The sequence below is a fragment of the Gymnogyps californianus genome, chromosome 1 (assembly GCF_018139145.2).
Source record: "Gymnogyps californianus isolate 813 chromosome 1, ASM1813914v2, whole genome shotgun sequence".
NCBI lineage: Eukaryota > Metazoa > Chordata > Aves > Accipitriformes > Cathartidae > Gymnogyps > Gymnogyps californianus.
The window spans coordinates 46,479,096-46,499,435 of record NC_059471.1 but is presented as its reverse complement, the minus strand read 5'-3'; the positions used below and the strand labels follow the sequence as shown (position 1 = coordinate 46,499,435).

General features: G+C 34.6%; 1 protein-coding gene across 1 annotated transcript in view; it reads left to right on the top strand.

Annotated features, from left to right (window-relative positions):
• Positions 1-20,340, top strand: part of MYCBP2 (MYC binding protein 2) — a 209,121-nt gene that overhangs the window by 168,547 nt on the left and 20,234 nt on the right. The window contains exons 58-72 of the mRNA XM_050907348.1: positions 78-1,721; positions 2,942-3,111; positions 3,897-4,141; positions 4,849-5,016; positions 6,726-6,883; positions 7,316-7,515; positions 8,739-8,888; positions 11,739-11,899; positions 12,518-12,674; positions 13,345-13,569; positions 14,212-14,277; positions 16,555-16,794; positions 16,933-17,031; positions 18,014-18,094; positions 19,312-19,578. Coding sequence (XP_050763305.1) covers positions 78-1,721; positions 2,942-3,111; positions 3,897-4,141; positions 4,849-5,016; positions 6,726-6,883; positions 7,316-7,515; positions 8,739-8,888; positions 11,739-11,899; positions 12,518-12,674; positions 13,345-13,569; positions 14,212-14,277; positions 16,555-16,794; positions 16,933-17,031; positions 18,014-18,094; positions 19,312-19,578 — 4,031 coding nt within the window. The remainder of the gene's footprint in view (positions 1-77; positions 1,722-2,941; positions 3,112-3,896; positions 4,142-4,848; positions 5,017-6,725; positions 6,884-7,315; positions 7,516-8,738; positions 8,889-11,738; positions 11,900-12,517; positions 12,675-13,344; positions 13,570-14,211; positions 14,278-16,554; positions 16,795-16,932; positions 17,032-18,013; positions 18,095-19,311; positions 19,579-20,340) is intronic.

Genomic DNA, 20,340 nt, shown 5'->3' with positions numbered 1-20,340 from the left:
TCTTTAATCCTTGTTTTGTATTATTAAAGGTATCACTGTCAAAATATAATAATTTAATTATAAAATATACTAAACAGGTGACCGAATGAATTTCACAGGAGCTGCTAGACCAATTTCTCCAGCAGGAAAATCAGACATGTCATCAAAACACAGAGCTGATAGCAGGTCACCCAAGCTTGATGTGCGAATGAATAGAGCTGCTGCTGACCAGAAGAAACCTAGCAGTACAGAAGGCTTATCTGCCAGTGAGTCTCTTATGCTGAAATCAGATGCTGCAAAATTACGGTCAGACTCTCACAGCAGGTCTTTGTCTCCAAATCATAACACTTTGCAAACACTAAAAACCGATGGAAGAACACCTACTGGTCTGAGAGCTGAATCTCCAGGGCCAGGAACCCGGTCGTCTTCTCCAAAGACAAAGACACTTACAGCCGTTAGATCTGGTGCTAGCTCTCCACGATCCTCATCACCCCATGACAAAACTCTACCTCAGAAAGCTTCATCCCCTGTAAAAACAAAGCTTGATCCTCCTCGAGAACGCTCCAAATCAGATTCTTACACATTAGATCCAGACACCCTTCGCAAAAAGAAAGTACCACTAACAGAACCCTTAAGGGGGAGGTCCACTTCACCCAAACCAAAAATTATTTCAAAAGATGGAAAACCTGTTACAGAAACTGAAAATAGAGCTCCTTCCCCTCATGTCGTACAAGAAAATCTTCACAGTGAGGTAGTTGAAGTATGTACTTCAAGTACTTTAAAGACTAACAGCATTACAGATAGCACCTGTGAAGACAACACAGAATTCAGAAGTCTGGACGATGGTTCTAATAAAGTTCATTTCAGCATAGGAAAAGCACCACTGAAAGATGAGCAAGACATGAGAGCATCTCCAAAAGTGAGCCGTAAATGTGCTGGTAGGCACACAAGACCCAAAAAGGAAAAATCCAGCTTTCTTTTCAAAGGAGATGGCTCCAAGCCTGTAGAGCCTGCCAAGCAAGCAATGTCACCTTCTGTTGCAGAATGTGCTAGAGCTGTATTTGCTGCGTTTCTTTGGCATGAAGGAATAGTTCATGATGCTATGGCTTGTTCATCTTTTTTGAAGTTTAATCCAGAACTGTCCAAAGAACATGCACCAATACGAAGCAGTCTTACTCAACAACCTGCAGAGGAAAAAGAAACCAAGTTGAAAAATAGACATTCATTGGAAATATCATCTGCTCTTAACATGTTCAACATCTCACCTCATGGACCAGATATATCTAAAATGGGTAGCATCAATAAAAACAAAGTCCTCTCAATGTTAAAAGAACCACCTCTGCATGAAAAGTGTGAGGATGGAAAAACTGAAACTACCTCCTTTGAAACATCCAGTCATCACACAATGAAATCCAAGTCTCCTCTTCCATTAACGCTGCAGCACTTGGTAGCTTTCTGGGAAGATATTTCTTTAGCAACTATTAAAGCAGCTTCCCAAAACATGATTTTTCCAAGTCCTGGTTCTTGTGCAGTGTTAAAGAAGAAGGAAAGTGACAAAGATAACAAGAAAACCAAAAAAGAGAAAAAGAAAAAAGAAAAGGTTGAGACTAGGCCAAGGGGAAATCTTTTTGGCGAGATGGCCCAGCTTGCAGTGGGAGGACCTGAAAAAGACACCATCTGTGAGTTGTGTGGAGAATCCCATCCATATCCAGTGACTTACCACATGAGACAAGCTCACCCAGGTAAGATCACATATTTTTTAATTCCCATGTCCATCTGTAAAATACATTGCACACACACCTTTTGGTATTAGTTACTGTTATGAAAATATGTCAGGCTGTCTTGTCTAACATTTTAACACAGTTCATTATATAAGCTAAATTAAAACTTACACACACTTACTTACAAATTATTTACACGTTTGTGTACGTAATTTTAAGTAGTTATGGATCTAAGCTTTCAGATACTGAAGAAAATTGTTTGAAACAAGGCTAAAATAATGAGGTGACTTTACAGTAGCTCTTCAGAAACATGCCATTTTTTACACTTTAGAACTTGAAACTGCTGAGAAAATTGGAAATAAAATAAAAAATATGAGATTGGTTAATTAGAGTTTCTATGTTGCAAAAAGTTTTCTATTACTCTTCTACTGTGAATAGTAGAAAACTTTTATTTATCTGCTGTGTCAGCACTGGGTATCAGTGAGTTAATTTTTTTGGTTTAAAATGTATCTTAAAAAAAAAAAAAAAATCCAGTTCAAGTCTCTAGACAATTTGTATTATAAAATACAACCTGAGTCTGCTATTTTGTCTCTTTATGTGGGTCCCTGAATTTTTCAGGAGTTTGTTTAATTTTAGGAAAATGGGGTAAATCAGTGCTAGCTAGGCATCATCTTAGCTAGTCAACTGAGCTCAAAAGATACATAAGTTGTGTTTTCTTGAGAAAAGGGATCATTAATAGAAGGGATTAGCTACAATATAGCTAGTAATAAGTAGCCTTGTTAAAGGCAAAATGATTTCTGTGTTTTCTAGCAATTATCAATGCCCTGAATCTTTCTGAGAAACAGTAATCAGCAAAGGAATGCACTTCATTCCCTTTTAAGCTTTGTTAGACAAGGGGTAGGTTTTTTATGTTTGTTAAATTATAGATAATGTTGGCTAATATATAATACAGACCTTACCATCACTTAGCTGTCTGAATACGGAGCTGTTGATGCTTTGGACAAGTTCATAATAAAAGCTTGAAAACTACAGTGCATTTGGATTCTTTGGATACTGGTGGGACACCTGGACACGCACCTTGTTTTTTAATCGGTTTGGACATACAGAAAAGGAGAAAATTAGGCCAGGAAAAGACAAGAGTCTTCCTTCCCCCTCTCCATCCCTCTTTTACAGTAATAAATAATATAATGTTAATCCTTCTTTCGAAATAACTTTTTTTTCCATCTTTTTCGCTGATGTAGGTTGTGGCCGTTATGCAGGTGGCCAAGGTTATAATAGCATTGGGCACTTTTGTGGAGGATGGGCTGGTAATTGTGGCGATGGTGGTATTGGAGGAAGCACTTGGTATTTGGTTTGCGATCGATGCAGAGAAAAATATCTCCGTGAAAAGCAAGCAGCAGCAAGAGAGAAGGTATTTTCATCTGTTTCGCATACGTTTAGTGCTCTATCTGCTTAATAGTGCTGTGTTCACAACTTGACAATAAGGTAGGGCCAGTTTTAAAAATTTGGAATTTCAGAATTTTGGAAGGTTTTGGAATATCCACTTATGTCATTGATAGGTTTAAAATAATAAGATAGAAACTTTGCTGATTACTTCTGACCAGATTTCTTCCCTTCAGACGGTAAAGTAGTTTTATTTTTTTATCCCAACACAACTGCAGCATTGAATGTAGTACCTAATTTTTTAAAAGTGTCAGTTTGTTTAACTTTGAATTCTGTTTTATTTGTTTACTGAAATATGAGTACTGTTTTAACTTTATAGTTTCTTTAACGCTCTTAATCATCCAGATCATTGGATACAGATGCCAAACACTGGGCAAACTAGAGCAATTTTTAATGGGAATAGTATGAAAGGTGGTGTTCTTATATTGGTCTTCCATGACCAATTTCAAATTATTGCTTAAAGTATAAAAATATGTTGAGGTTTTAATATAAGCAGAACAATGCTGATTTAACTTTATTTTTGAAACTAAATTTGTTGAAACTTTTTGCACACAAAATTCATCTTGAGGCAAACATCAAAACTTTCAGCTGTTTATTAAAAGTTTGCAAAGTTATGAAAATAATAGAAGTGCCATTTTGTAATAGAAAACATTTTATAACAGGAAGAATCAAGCAACTTTAGTATAAGTGACATTGTCAGCTTTTCCTGTGATGAAGTGTAATTTAAATATACCTTTTTTGTAATTTCTGTAGATTAAACAATCTAGGAGAAAACCAATGCAAGTTAAGACTCCTCGTGCCTTGCCAACTATGGAAGCTCATCAAGTCATTAAAGCCAATGCACTATATTTACTGTCGCTGAGTAGTGCTGCTGAGCCCAGTATCCTCTGCTATCACCCTGCAAAAGCATTCCAGTCTCAACTTCCCAGTGTCAAAGAAGGAATTTCTGAAGACTTTCCCATTAAAATGCCATGTCTCTATCTACAGACTTTAGCAAGGTAATTAAAGGAAGTTTATGAATATTGATTTTAATACCTATCTATTTATAGTGTTGGATAAAAATACATGTATAAACTAAACTAAAACTTACATAGAAAAATACTTATTTTCCTAATTCGTTATGATCTTTGTTCTTCTTTCTCTTCTGTTTCCATGATGTTGTTCAATTTCTTAGATTGTATATGCTCCTAGGGTCAAATATGCCCTGAGTAGCTTTTGGATATTTTTTGAATATTTTTAAAATATTTTTTAACAACAGTTTAGTTTCTGTCCAAAGAATTTAGAATTTCCTGAAGAGTTTAACTTAGTGTGTTAGTAGCAGACATATGTGGTACTTTTCTCTCTTCACAGTTAAAAATAGTAAGAAGGAGACCAGAAGACTTCTGCTTACTTGGTATATCTAAGTCGATTTCACTGTAGTCTCTCATGTTTATGATGGATAGACATTTGGGCCTAAAATACATAACGGAAATACCTAATGAAAATACAAAAAGATAGCAAAGGGTGATCCTCACTCCCTGTTGATTGAAAATGCCATTATTTTTTCCAGTAACACTTGTAAGTTACAAGCAGCTTAAATGCATTAGGTAAGGAGTAAATGAATAGTGTTGGCTGGCTACATGTATTGGCAAAGGACTTTTGTGTATGTGTGTGTTTCAGGAACTTGTAATCCTTAATCCTAATTTAAAAATCTAATTTGATGTAGGCATCATCATGAAAATTTTGTTGGGTACCAGGATGACAACCTCTTCCAGGATGAGATGAGGTACCTGCGCTCAACTTCAGTACCTGCGCCGTACATCTCAGTTACTCCTGATGCAAGCCCTAATGTCTTTGAAGAGCCAGAGAGTAACATGAAATCTATGCCCCCAAGGTACTTCCTTGTAATTCCTAGGTACTACATACAAATGCTAAAACATTAGCATAACACCAATTTAAAAAAAACAAAACAAAACAAACAAAACCAAACAAACAAAAAAGGAAAACGTTGCTGTAGTTAAGTAGGTAAAGTATCAGATCAGCGCAGATCGGTCTCTGAAATGGCAGCAAAAAAGCTGTAGTTAGAAAAATATCTTCAATGAATCATGGCATATCAGGTATATTTTCAACCACTAGCAATGCAAGTTTGCAAATTGGATTTGAAACTTTTAACTGTAATGCAAACCAATTGTTTCTCTCTAGAAAGGTCTTGGTTTTACAACCTAAATATGAAAAAAAGTTTGTTCAGAAATTGATAAGGACTCTTAGCATACCTCAGGGAAATTTATCCATAGTCCTTACTCCGGGCCTGCTTATTTCCCCGTAGAGACAAATACAATTTTTCCAGAATCTCCAGAACTGCATAACTGAAGAAGTGATCTAAAGAGCAATGGTCCAAGGACCATAGCTGTTGTGAACTCGTTGAAAACGTAGCAATTTTTTCCCCCTGTATTTCTATTCTTTAACAAAACTGACTGTAGTGCAGATTAATGGCCTTTTTGAAAGGAGGTGGCTGTTATCCTCCTTTCAGGATTTCATTCAGAAGGGAAGTTTCAACAGGAAGGAATTTCATTACCTTACATTTTTCAAAGCAAATGTTGCTGCTTCTTTCTGTGGGAAGTTAAAATGTTACTGAAGAAATGACAACTTAATGCTATCTAGGACCAAGAGTGCTAGATGGTTTCTGTCAGGTTAAGCCAGTTTCTTATCTCATTAAGTTTACTATGATCTAATTCAAGCAATTACAGAATTTTTTGTTTTGCCAGGGAAAAAGAGGTTCTTACTGTTACTTAATAATAGTCCAGAATCAACTTAGATGCTCAGTGTTTTCAGATGTCAAACAGTGATTCCTCATATTATAATGAGGATGTAATGAAGAGAAAACTTGCTTTTAATCTGTTTTTATTTCAGTCTGTTATATTTTATACTGACTGCAAAAACAATTTATTCGAATACTACAATCTACAATGTAGTCTTTTCAGAAACAGAACTTTTCTAACAAAACTCCTTAAGAGTGCATCATATTGGTATATTCCTTTATTAAAACTGTGGATACCATGGTCTCCTGAGGCCTATAGGGACAGCATAAGCTGGGAGTTCTTCTGCAGACTGTAAAAAGTCCACTGGAGGTAAGGAGTAAAACATGTTAGAGGCGTAGCCGTAGCGATTGAAAATTGGCTTTAAGGCTAATGATGTTAGAAACTTTTATTTCACATAAAGTTTTAAATTTCAGTTGGCTTGCATATTAAAAATTCAATCCATAGATGTTTTCACATGCATTCTCAGGGCAAATTTGGTCTGAAACTTCAATTCAGGAACGATCTGAATGTTTATATTCTCTCTGAAAAATATAAATTCTTGGAACTTACCACGTACATCATTACATTTGTTTATAAAGCACTTGCATGCTTTTTCACCATGTGCAATTCTAATACGTGTTCCTTCTTTTCCAGCATTTAAACAGTTATTAAGTACATAAGACAAACTTTCATGCAGTAGTAGCATTGTCATTATGAAATGCATGTGTCTTTAACATTTATGTATAATTCAGGTATACTCTGTATATTCATTAATGGGTCTATAACTTCACTGATTTCTTTGTAGTTTGGAAACCAGTCCAATAACAGATACAGATCTTGCGAAGCGTACAGTCTTTCAAAGATCATATTCAGTTGTTGCATCAGAATATGATAAACAGCACTCAATTTTGCCAGCACGTGTAAAGGCAATCCCTAGGAGACGAGTCAACAGTGGAGATGCGGGTAAGAGCACAGACATCAGAAGCAGTGAAAAAATATTCAAGGATATGGCATTGGATTTGCAGTTCTTCTTGGAAACTGTAGACAAATATAATTTCCTATAAATACATGTAATGGCTTTTATTTCTATTTTTTAATAAACATTAGCTGTTTGTTAATCTGCACAGGATTAGCCTAAGAACAGCTCAGGAACTAGTGTGATTCTGAAGTTTGTGGTGCATCTTTTGTGCTTGACTTAAAAGTTAAAGTGGTATTTTCTTTTTCAGTTGAAGCATCGTTTTTCCACATTGCTTTTTTTAATGCATTTTTCTCATAGAAAAAATGAACAAAAATATCAATTCTAAATTTGCTCTATTGCTTTTTATTTTTACTGTGGCTATAAAATTAAAATGCACAAAGAATCTAATGTATGCATATTTTTATGCTTTTGAATAGAAGTGGGGTCCTCTCTCCTGAGACATCCATCTCCTGAACTTTCTCGGTTAATCTCCGCCCACAGCTCTCTTTCCAAAGGAGAGAGAAATTTCCAGTGGCCAGTATTGGCATTTGTAATCCAGCATCATGATCTGGAAGGACTTGAAATAGCAATGAAACAAGCCTTACGGAAATCAGCTTGCCGAGTCTTTGCCATGGAGGTATTAATGTACTAATGGATCTTGCATGATTAAAATAAGACATCTGTAAATTCTGTCTCAGAAATTTTTTTAAGAATTTTTATATAGATTGAAAAAACAAAAAATTATTTTGTGATGTGCAGTAAACCTATTCTAAAAGTTCACTTGAATTATTAACTCTAAAAGTTATGAATAGAGAAGTATTGCCTGTAAACCTTCTTCAACAGTATATCTGTTGTGTAGAAAATCTCTGATAAACAAGTAGTATTAAGGCTGCAAAGTCAATTATACAAATACTGTTTTCTCCTCATTTGCTCAACATCTTCCTGGTCTTACTTGCCATTCCTTTTTCAAATCTTGGACTGAGTATTGTTTCTTTAGAATTGTTTTGGTGCTGGTAATATGCAGATATTTCACAACTTCCTTCTGAGATGGGTGAATGCTGCCGCTGTTATGTAGATAGTGAATGAGCAACCAAAAGATCCATTAAAGATCAATTGCTTCAATAAAAGCTGCAAGAGGCATCCTCATTGAGGCCATTTTTTTTTTATTTCAGCTAAGCTTTAGTAAAGTTTCTTCTGAACTTGTATACAGCATGGGTATTTTTCAAGTATTTGTAATGTGAAAATATAGGTGGATTTTCTCAGATAAAGTAAAAAAACCACCTCTACTGTTAAGCACCACCCGTCAAATTTCCTAACATCAACGTGCAGAAGTATTGCAGCTTTTAGAAGACTATAAGAATGTTACAATTTTAAAAAACCTTTTTTTCCCCACTATGTTGATTTTTTTTTTTTTTTTTTGGAAGTGGCTGAATTGTTTTGATTAATTCAGTCAATGGCAGAGACCAAACAAGGAAACCAAATCTCAGCCTACAGAGTTCTAAATTAAAAAGGATCTTTACTTTGTTAACCAATTTGAATAGTAAGAACTGCTGCCACCTCATCCTGTAATAATCTCTGAAAATACATAAGAACTTTGCTTTTTCATCCTTAAAGCTTTTTTCAAAGAACGTATTTTGTGTATGGTGTTTGTGAATTACTTTGCTATGTCCTCAGTAATATAGTTATCATTTTAATAAACTGTTTTAGCTACAGAGCATTGTGTCTTACTTGCAGACCTCTGCATTATTATTTGCCTGTCCAAAAGCATCAGTGCACCTCCTTACATGAATCATTTAAGAAATGGTTTTACTCCCTATTTGCTTAACCTATTGATAACTCCTTGCGTCTATTTTATTTTAGGCTTTCAACTGGCTTCTTTGTAATGTCATTCAAACAACTTCTCTTCATGATATTTTATGGCATTTTGTGGCTTCCCTGACTCCTGCACCTGTAGAGCCTGAAGAAGAGGAGGATGAAGAAAATAAATCAAATAAAGAAAATGCAGAACAAGTAAGTGAGGTTCAGCATTCCTTTCGTAAATACAGTATCTCTGTTGATTTTATAGTCAATTTATTATGTGGGTGAAAAAGAAAAAAAACCCAACAAACCCCAAACAAACCCAAACAAACAAAAAAAACCCCTTAATCCTCTCTCTGTGAAACAGAACCTTAATTATGGAATGAAAATTCTTAGTCTTAAATTGTAGTTGAACTATTTTGATAGTCATAGATAAATTAATTTTTATTCTAAAATCACCAAATTTTGTGCGCTGATGAATTACAGTCTTTTAATGCATTATTTTTGTGTGTATTCATGGGAAAGAAGGAAAAAAAAAGCACAAGCACATTGCTAATCCAGTAACAAAAGAATTTACTGATTGCTTTTTATTCTTCCTTTACCCCCAAAAAGAGAGAAAAGAGAAAATATTTTTCCGAGAAGCTTTGTTGTTCGATCTGCTGTGTCTTTCAGTGCTTTAAGAAAAGTCCATGGTTAATTCTGAAAATCTATAGTTAATTTAAGTAATTCTATATATAATAGATCTATATATCTATATATCTCTCTCTATATAGATATCTGTATATCTATATATAATCTATAAATAATTATATATATAAGTAATTATATATACACTAGATGTAGTTAATTTAGTGATTTAAGAAAAATCTATAGTTCTGAAAATGTAGCATGTAAAACGGTATAGTCTAACATATCACTCTTCCAAAAGGTATCTTCAGACAATCTCTTCTAGATTTAGCTCTGATTGAAAACATTGCCATGTCCATAGTGACTAGCTCAAGAAATCATGCTAGTGCTGTTAGTAAGTCAGGGTAATTTTTATCACTTCAAATCTAATCCAGCTTTGAAATGAGAAGTTCTGAAACGAGTCTTTTCAGCATTGCCGCCCTGGTACGTTGCTACAGTAGTTTACAAAGCAACTGTAATCTTGTCCTAAATTTTATGTGGGATATCAACTTTTCCATGTTACTGTATCAACATGTAGATTTATAATTCTACTTATTTTCAAGTGTGCCAAATTCTTGTATGTACACATTAAAGCTGATTTCCAGTAGCTCTGTGTATTATATTCTGAATATTGTTTCTCTGCTTGGCTCCAGCAGTTTTCTGCCTTGTAATAATTTTAACTGCTACATCAAAAGCACTGCTAGAGTAAGGGAAATGTGTTCCCACTGGTCCTTATGCTGGTCAGCCTCCAAAATAAGAACCTTTACTATATAAAAGAATAAACAAATATTGTCTTAGCTGTAGTTTGGATAATTACTGACTGAAAGATAAAGGACATTAGAAAGGACTGTTAAAATATGCCACTTCTGCTCTGGTGGGAATGCTGCTTCTCTTTTGATATAATGAAGAGGGGACTTAAAAAATTCCCCTTGGTCACTTGGCTAGGATGAATAATTTTATGGCATACAAGAAACTGGCAACAGTTTTCAGCTAATTGTTAAATATCACTCAGGTGATGTACTTTCAAATCGCAACATCTTCCTTCAGTAGTCTGATCATATGATAAAAATACCCATGTAAATATGCGCACACAATGTAATAAATCCAAGGCAGTTTGGTGCTTTTCCACAACTGGCATTCATTTCCTTATGTGAAATATTTTTACATTTTCTTTTAATATACTGAGAAAGAGTGAGAAATCCCAGTGATGAATTCTGTAAAAATGGAAGATGGGAATCTAGAACCATAAACGGTTTAACGTATAAGATGTAGGTTCAAGGGCAATGTCCTTGCTAAAGCAAAACAAAATGCAAGAATTACTAAGCTGCAGAGGAGACGGGGGGAGCAGGATGCTATCTGTGTAGGTAGGATCTTGGGGGGGAAGGGGCATACCTAGGCTTTGAACTTTTCCTGAATAACTGATTATATTTAGTGTAGAGTTCAGTCTCATGCTTCCTACTTCATACACTGAGTACACTTTACCACATTACACCCTCCAGGAAAATACAGAGAAATGTCTGGTTTGATGATTCTTGTCTGGGTAAGCATGTGCCTAAAATTCATTTCAAATAATACCATAGCATTTCTAGGCATTCAAGCAGTCGAGATCCATGGGAAATCTACTTGCAAGAATATACATAGACAATTTAATGGGTTTAAAATAATAAGTTTGAATCTGGCTTTGGATGTCAGTACGTTGGGGGCATGCAGGTGGATTCCATGGTTCAAGCAGGATCAGATTTTCTTTTAAAAAAGAAGCAGAGGAAACAGTTTGTATCCTTCATAGATGAGTCTTTCCCTGCCTTCTGAAATAGGATATTGTGATCAGAACCTCCTCTCTTTCTTTGCTACTCTTCCGCATAACACACCTTGCTGGCCCCCACCCTCTTTGGTCCTCTCCCACTGCCCTTGTACCCACTGCCCAGGGGAACTTGGCTCCCAATGCACAGCCGTTCTGATGCTGACACACCTTAACTAAGAATCATTATTTTCACAGCTCTAATGAAATAAAGCAGCTGATAACTTTAGCTTAATTAGCAAGTTTGTTATGGCTGGTTTTTGCTGCTCAAAAAAGTTATTAACAGCTGGAATATGTTATTTTTTTCTAGTTTGTTTGCTTGTTTGTTTTCAGATTATTGCAATGTAATGTTTCACATCTTTAAATCATGAGAAATATGTTGTAGTATACAGTATACTTCCCGAATTCCTTGTTTGGTGTTCATGTATAACTTGCTATTGTAAAAATTCTCTGACAGGAGCTGCTTTGAAGTTCACATTCATTATAGGATTGTTGCAGTTATTCTTAAACCAAATATCATAAATGTTTTTATTTCTATTTATTTAACCTTTTTTTCTCTGAAAGTCTGTTAACAACATACAAATTGCTTTGCATCTTAGGAAAAAGACACAAGAGTATGTGAACATCCTCTGTCAGATATAGTGATTGCTGGCGAAGCAGCTCACCCATTACCCCACACTTTTCATCGCCTTCTCCAGACAATCTCTGATCTTATGATGTCTCTTCCCAGTGGTAGTGCATTACAGCAAATGGCCTTAAGGTAAGCACAAATTAAGAAAATTCCTAAAAGGCTGGAAACATTGTAACATTATAGATTAAGAGATTTTGCAATGTAGATAGGAAGTTTGAAACTACTTTATGTGCCTGTTTGAAAAGGAGCATGTCTATCCTTACGCATAGGAAAGATATATGTAAAAGATGTATGTATGTGTTTATACATATGAATAATAGTATAAAAGACTTTACAGAGAAAAATGTATTTGCTCTTAAATTCTGTACTGTATCCACTATGAAAAAAACCATATTATTGAATCATATGGTAGTATCTGTGTGTATGTGCATGGTAGCATGATACCTTTTGCTCAGAAATCCGTCATCTGAATACTATCCTTAAACTGTTTGAAATTTTTCCTGTGTATCTGTCTCAAAGATACAAATTGAATAATAATGATTCTATTCACTGTTAAAATTCGAAGAAAAGTTTACTCCTGCCTTCCTCAAAATGATGCATAGAAACACTTAAGATCCTGCAAAAATTTGAAGTTAAAGGTTTATAGAAAATATTTTGAGAAGCAAAAATGTGATTAATAGTTTCACTGGTAGGTTCTAGCTTTTAAACAGTATTCAGAATTTCAAAGTCCACTAAATATGTTTTCAGGTGCTGGAGTCTCAAATTCAAACAATCTGATCACCAGTTCCTGCACCAGAGCAATGTTTTTCATCATATCAACAATATTTTGTCTAAATCTGATGATGGAGATAGTGAAGAGAGTTTTAGTATCAGTGTTCAGTCTGGTTTTGAAGTCATGAATCAGGCAAGTATTACACCTCTTTCTCAGAAGCAGAGATCAGTTGTGAACACCTGTACTTCCTATGATCATTCTGTTTTAATTAAAACATTCTTTATTGCAATGTAGTATTTCCTTGAATGTAGCTTAGTTTGGGATCTTGTTGCTGATATTCAGGTTCTCATATTTAGCTTTAGAGGTTCAAGTATTGACCCTTAGCCTGTATATCACTCAAACCTAAATTTTGGAGCAGTGCTTGTAAGTGCTTGTTTGCAAGTAAAGTGTTTGGGGATCTCTTATAGTTCATTTAGTTAATTCATTTGGTTCATTGAGTTAGTTCATTTTTTAAATGTTGTGTACTTCCAGTTCTTACTTGCTTATATCTTTTTTTTTTCTTCTGTTATTGAGGAGCACAAATTAATACTCCTGATGAATATCTTCAGTGATAGTGAAGAAATGTTTTCTTCCATTTATTAATACATTTAGGCATTTACTAATATATTCAGCTGTTAGCTATTAATATTTCCTTTGGTTTAAAGGGCTGAATAATTTGAACCAGTAAATGACAAATTTCTTCTTTAATTCAGAGAGCATATTCCTCAGAACTGAAATGTCTGTATGGTTTTAAAAATTGTAAATAATGCCTGTATTTGGGCTTACTTTCAGATATTTTAAATATTTTCGTTTGTTTTCACAGGAACTGTGTATAGTGGTGTGTCTAAAAGACCTAACCAGCATTGTTGACATTAAAACATCAAGCCGACCTGCCATGATTGGTAGTTTAACAGATGGGTCTACAGAAACGTTCTGGGAGTCAGGAGATGAAGATAAAAACAAAACTAAAAACATCACAATTAACTGTGTAAAAGGAATCAATGCACGTTATGTGTGTGTTCATGTAGACAATTCCAGAGATCTTGGGGTAAGAGGAAGATGAAATTAAATGTCTCTCACTGAAGGTGCATAGTCAAAATTGTATACATTTATCAATCAAGAACCACTGTTTTCGTTGTCCAGTTCAGTTTTTAATTCTAATTCAGAAGCTCACATTTCAAAGTAAAGCTTCTAATTCCTGTGGTTTTGAAAGCAGTACCTGATATGATCAGACCAGTCCAACTAAATTTGCAGTTTGCATGAACCTAAGACTGGGAAACTTAATTCTCAGTGCCATGTTCAATTTCAGATGCATTTTCAAGCATTTAATTATTTCATAAGTTACTTTTCCTGCTCACGATTTCTGTAGAAGCATTCAAATAAAGGGTTTTCATAAAATCCAAACTATTTTCTAGAGTTACTACATTCATGTTTATTGATCTGTACAGTAATGTTACAAATATACCTTTATTTCAACTAGAGCTTTTAATACAAGGAGCAAATTGTTGTTGTTGGGGGTTTTTTTGAGCTGTGCTTTGGAATTCTTTGTCCTTGGTTTTGACCACTTTTTAAATTTTTTTTCGTAATGAAGCAACCTGTCTCTCTTTTATGTACGTAGTCTCTTAATACGAAAGAAATAGAATGGTCCTCAGTTGAAGTGTTTTGTTCTTATTTTGCTTGTCTGTTGCAGAACAAAGTGACTTCAATGACCTTTCTAACTGGCAAGGCAGTAGAAGATCTCTGCAGAATAAAGCAGGTAAACATTTTAACAGTTGACATTGAAAAATTTTTTGGCTGCATATAGCAGAGATTTTCCAAGCAAACAGTTTCCGTTTCTTATGGTAGATAAATTATTTTACAAATATTAGGCATCATAATATTCTTGGAAAATACTGTAGTGTTAATGGCAGAATTCAGTCACATATGCTGAATATTGATCAATCTTTTACTGAAACAGAACAGGTTGATATAAAATGTTCCTTAGATTTATTTTTAATTACTACAGCTGAAAGCATAAGGGATCATGTAGAAAGTTTCCAAAAAAGACTGTTTAGGTTATGTTTTATAAGGTCCAACAAGTTGTTTGATTTCTTTTGGGGTACTTATATCTGAATATACCTGAAATAATTGCATTAAGTAGTATTACACATTGTTAGATATTCTGATGCCTGGCTGCTTAGTGTTGGACTGTCATTGCCTTTTATCTGCTTCATGGAATCCTTTTTTATTAGAGAAATGCAGCTTAAGAGTTAGTAGAAGTAGAACACCATGAGAAAGGAGAAAATAAATCATTTACCCTCAACACAAGTTCTTCTAGTTACATGGTCTAATACACGCTTATAGCACACATTTTACCCTGCCATTTTAATTCTCAACTTCAGGTAGCTGAAGAGTTCTGTCCAGCGACTCAAGTTCAGAATGGTATTCAGTCTTTGTATTTCTGTTGCTAAGCCAAATCATAGATGCATGTTTTTTACACAGGCAACAATGTTTTGTATTTTGACACTGACATGACCCATCAAAGATATTTAAGGTTTCAAGCAGGCAGTTACCATTTGGGGCTCAAAACTTTGTTACTTGGATTATTGACAGTCAGTGGTAAAATTCTTCAGGAAGAAGCATTGTGTCTTATGGCAGAGAGATGGTTTGCTTTTCTCTACCTCTTATCCTCAGAGAGCATTTCAGGCAAAGATACAGCTCCAAAAGATGTTACAAATCTGAAGAAACAAAACTTTGGTACAGTGGGCTCGTACTAAACAGTGAAGTGTTGAGTGTGTGTATATACGTAGACAGATATAAAGTTTGTGTGTGTATTTCTCTGTGGGTCTATATATGTAGATACAAAATGTAGATGGACACACACACCCCTCTTCGAGAATTCTTTTTTTGTGAGAAGACTGACTTGGTATGTGTGGCTATCCAGCTAAATAAAAGAAGGCCACGGCAGAGCTCAGGCGCTGGACTCGTTCATACAGCTTCTTAGCTTGCTCCCTGGCCTTGTTTCTGTCTGCTCAAACACAGTGCCCAGGCATTTTTCCAGGGATGGTTCACTCCCAGAAGACAGACCGGACTTGATTCAGCTTTGCTCCCTCTTTGCTGAACAGTCCTCTGACACTTCTCCAACAGTTTTTTTAATCTTCAAACACACCCACATCCTATACCCTAACTCATGCATACCCTGTCTCATGCTATTTAAAAAAAAAAAAAAAAAAAAGTCAGTCATGTCTGCTGCAGTACAGTTCAATGCAGACACTGGGAATTAGCGTAGGAATGGGAAAGAACAAATATTAGCTTGATTATAAGTAAGCATATGCATATGAGAGGGCTCACTTGGCTCAGGGCCAAGCGTAATTTAGGCCCACTTGGGTTGCTCTGAGCAATGATGTGAGGCACTGCAGCCTGTCAGTTTTTGGCTTCCAGTAGAGACATCACAGTTTAAATCGTACAACATTATTTATGTTCTTTTTTTTTAAACCATATTTATTTTAAAATAAACTTAATTTGATACAGTTCAGCTGTCTTTTTTGCAATTTTTAAGTCCTGCATCTCTTGATAAGGATATCAAACATTGACTTCCACAGAGTTACAATTTCTTTGGCAGGGGTTTGTGAATAGGGATGAAATAACTTAACTACTGATAATTGTGTGTTATATTTTCAGTTAAATTATGGTGGCTTTTTTTTTTTTTAAATTAATAGTAGTGAGCAAATATTAGTTCAAAGTGTTTTTTTGAATATGTGAACTGTTGCTTAGAGGATAAAAGGGATAGATAGGCCACTATTTCTAATAGGCTTTAAAGACAAAAAATAAGTGGCTATATGTCTTTTTTTTTTTAAGTTTGAGAATTCTTTTTATCTGAATTCATGAGGTTGAATGTTTTTATAATTAAACATGATAGTCTTACTGCTCAGGATGAAAATTTCATAGCAAACACTGTGTTGGTTCCAGTGATATATGATGGGTTTGTTTTAGAGGTAGGTGACTTTTTGTTTGATGTAATGTCAGTTCCCATTTTTATATTCCTGTTTAATAGGTAGACTTGGATTCAAGACATATTGGCTGGGTAACAAGTGAACTTCCTGGGGGTGATAATCACATCATCAAAATTGAATTGAAGGGTCCAGAGAACACACTAAGAGTTCGACAAGTGAAAATTCTTGGATGGAAAGATGGTGAAAGCATTAAAATAGCAGGCCAGATTTCTGCAAGTGTAGCTCAACAAAGAAACTGTGAATCTGAGACGCTGCGAGTATTCCGACTTATTACATCCCAGGTGGGATTTTAATGATGCGTTATACGGTGAAAGTTACTACAAATCATAGACTTGCAGTGCTTTATGTTTTTATGTAAAATGTCACATCTGCACAAGTTTGTCTTTGAGATAAGCTAATTGTCACTATCTTTCTTCCAGGTATTTGGAAAACTCATCTCCGGAGATGCTGAGCCAACCCCAGAACAAGAAGAAAAAGCACTGTTGTCTTCCCCAGAAGGAGAAGAAAAAGTACACAATGTATTTATTTGTATTCTATCAATAATACTTTGCTGAAAAAATGATCCAGGATGATTTTCAGTATTTTTCCTATGTCTTATGCTACATAATTTTCAGATCAAAACAGAAGTAAAATGTCACAATTGCTTATTTTTTTTAAAATTAGCATTGATTTTTTTATTAGTAAATTGTAATTGGAGCACATGCGTTTAATGGAAACATCGTAGCAATGGTGGCACAATTTATGCCTACAATTACAGAAGTACTTAACACCTGCAGTAATGGTCAACCTGAGAGTCCTTCTTGCCTATTATCTTGTGCCTTAAGAGGGGCTCTGTTGATGTTTAGAGAAAAAGTATTAAGAAACCGCACTAGTGTCCTTTTACCTAGTATACTCTTCTGTCTTCCAGCAAGGATTAGTTTAAGAAGTGTTCCTGAAAAGGTCACTGTATCTGGACTGTCATGTTTAATAGCCAAAATAGGACTGTCCTCAATGAAAGTAATTTCGTTTTTCAGATGATATATGGTTTTGCTCTACCCAGGACCTTGTGGCATTAATTTCCATGACTGAATTATTCATTTTGTAGAAGTGTATTTTTCTCACACCTGCTGTGTAGTAACTTAATTCTGTGTTCCCTGTTTCTTTTATTGTGAAATATATAAACTGAAAAGTATATTCTGTGCACTGCTTTACAAAGACTTAATCAGTGATTGTATTAAGCTACATGAAGAGGCTGAATCTCAGATAATTATACTTCACTTGTTTTGCTTATTGATTATTTTATTTTATTTCATGCTCAAATTTCTTCTTAGAAAGAAAGTAAATACATCTAAGAGGTATTAACCATAGTTAAATTGATCTTGCTTATATATCTTATTTCTCTGTAGCAAAAAGCTACAAACTTTTAGAACAAAATTTGTTGATATTCCATGTTAATTGCTACAGTTATTAGGAAATGTTCTTGAAACTCTTGATCTAATATTAAATATGCTTTTTATGAAGGCAACATCAGATGCAGATCTGAAGGAGCACATGGTAGGGATCATATTCAGCCGGAGCAAACTGACAAATTTGCAGAAGCAGGTTTGTTCATTCTGAAATGCTTTGAGGATTAAATGTTTGTGTGTTGTAATAAATATGCTCATTTTCAGTGAATATAGTACTTTTTACTTGACACTTTCAGTTCTTCTGTTTTCTTTATAACCAAATTTTGGTTTACATTTTAAATAGTATGTGTGTGCATTTTATATGGAAAATCTGCTAAATTGACACTGAAAAAATCCATTTTAATGGGGTAAAAAAACCCTATCCTATTAGACTCAATTTAAAAAGAAAAGTTTTAGAATTAATTTGTAAATGGTACTTATTCGTCTTTGCTGATAACAGTAGCATAATAGTAGACCCTCTCAAATTTCTAGGAGAGGTTCAGTGACACAGTTTGGGTTCTTAGTTTTGCACATGTTTTCTCCCCATTTCTGTCATCAAGAAGTATTTAGGTTTGATAAAATTTAATCCTAAAAAGGTAATCAGTGCATAGATTCTTAAATTATTCTTTCCTGCAGTCAATGAAAGTTTGGGTTTGTGGTTTTCTTGCTTATCTTTGTTTTTCTGAACATAAAGCAGTAGTTAGAGTATGTTTTTTCTTTTGCTTCTGAATACTTGATTTTTTTAAATATACCAACTAAAGCATCTTTTATATTATCTTTATTACACCTATCATGAGACAAACATTGCCGCAAAGATTTTCACAGTAATACAAGAGGTATTAGATTCATTTTGAAGTTTGTTAGTGAGTCATGCAGAATCTACTTTTTTGTCACCCATCTTAGCAAACTTTAAAATCTCTTAAATATGCTTTTTAACATGCTATTGGTAAAATGAAAACATGGTTTCTAAAATTTTTTAAACTTCCTGAATAGTAAACTAAACAAGAGACTAAGTCTTTTAATAAGTCCTTTTCTTTTGTGGGTGTTGAGTAAATGTATTTCTTTGGGGTTTTTTGTGTGTGTTGTTTTTTAACGTGAATTCTATGTAAAAAAGCAAATGAAAAGGCAGGAACTACAATAAAAAAAGATTTCTTTCAATGAAATTTTCCAGACTGAAGATGAGCAAATTCAGTATTAAATTTAAATCTAAATTTTATTCTTCATTTGGATTTATGTTGAAAAGTAGTTTAAGCACAGGCCAAATTTCACAGGCTTTCCATTTTAGTCGTAGTTGTGAAGGTACATAAAACACAATCTCTTTCACTTTCTGAAAGTTTTTAATAGTTACTATGTATTTGGATTCTGTTTGGATAGGTATGTGCTCATATAGTCCAGGCCATACGAATGGAAGCAACCCGTGTGCGTGAAGAATGGGAGCATGCCATCTCTAGCAAAGAGAACGCCAACTCGCAGCCTAACGATGAAGATGCTTCTTCTGACGCTTATTGCTTTGAGCTGCTGTCAATGGTTCTGGCATTGAGTGGTTCCAATGTAGGCCGGCAGTATTTGGCTCAGCAGCTGACTCTGCTCCAGGATCTCTTCTCATTACTACACACTGCTTCTCCCAGGGTGCAGAGACAGGTGAGTACTAACTGTTCCTTGTCTATCTTGGTATTCCTAGCAAAAAGGCTTTAGAATCCTATAATTGTGTGCATGATAGTATAATATGTATGTGAACTTATTTTGTTGTGAAATGTAATTTTGTGTTTTCACTTCAGAAATGTTTTCCCAGTCATACTCAGATCATCCCTGTATTCCACATAGGGAATAACTGTAAATAAAGCAACTTATTTTGTTATTGCAGTCATGAGGGGAGGGCAAATAGAAATTTATGAACATTTAAAAACAAATTACACAATCTCTTTTTGGAATTTAAGTGTCAGGTTTTGGGGTTTTTTTCTCAGTTTTTGAATGGGGTTAAAATGATAAAGTTTTATGTGTTTGATATATAAATACATATACACTCCAGCACCACCACAATTTGACCGTATAAAACTATTTGTAGGAAGCACAAACAGTGTTGAAGACAATGAAGGCTACAGTTACAAAATTAAAACAAACTCACTTGTAAATAAGTTTGTAATGCTTTGTCTCCAAGAGGTAGAACTGAGGTGTAGGAGCCCAGAATTGCTTAATTAACACGTCATCATGAACCTAAATCAGCAAACTATTCTGAAATGCCTTTGAGTAACATCACTCTTCACCTTTCTTGTCCTTATTCTGAAGGATTTTGAATAGGGCAGGATAAATTGCTTTCTCAAACCATACATCAAAGGGTTGTACGGTTTGCTGGCAGGAGTTGTTGCTGAACTGAAGTAGGATGCACAAGAGCAATTAGTCATT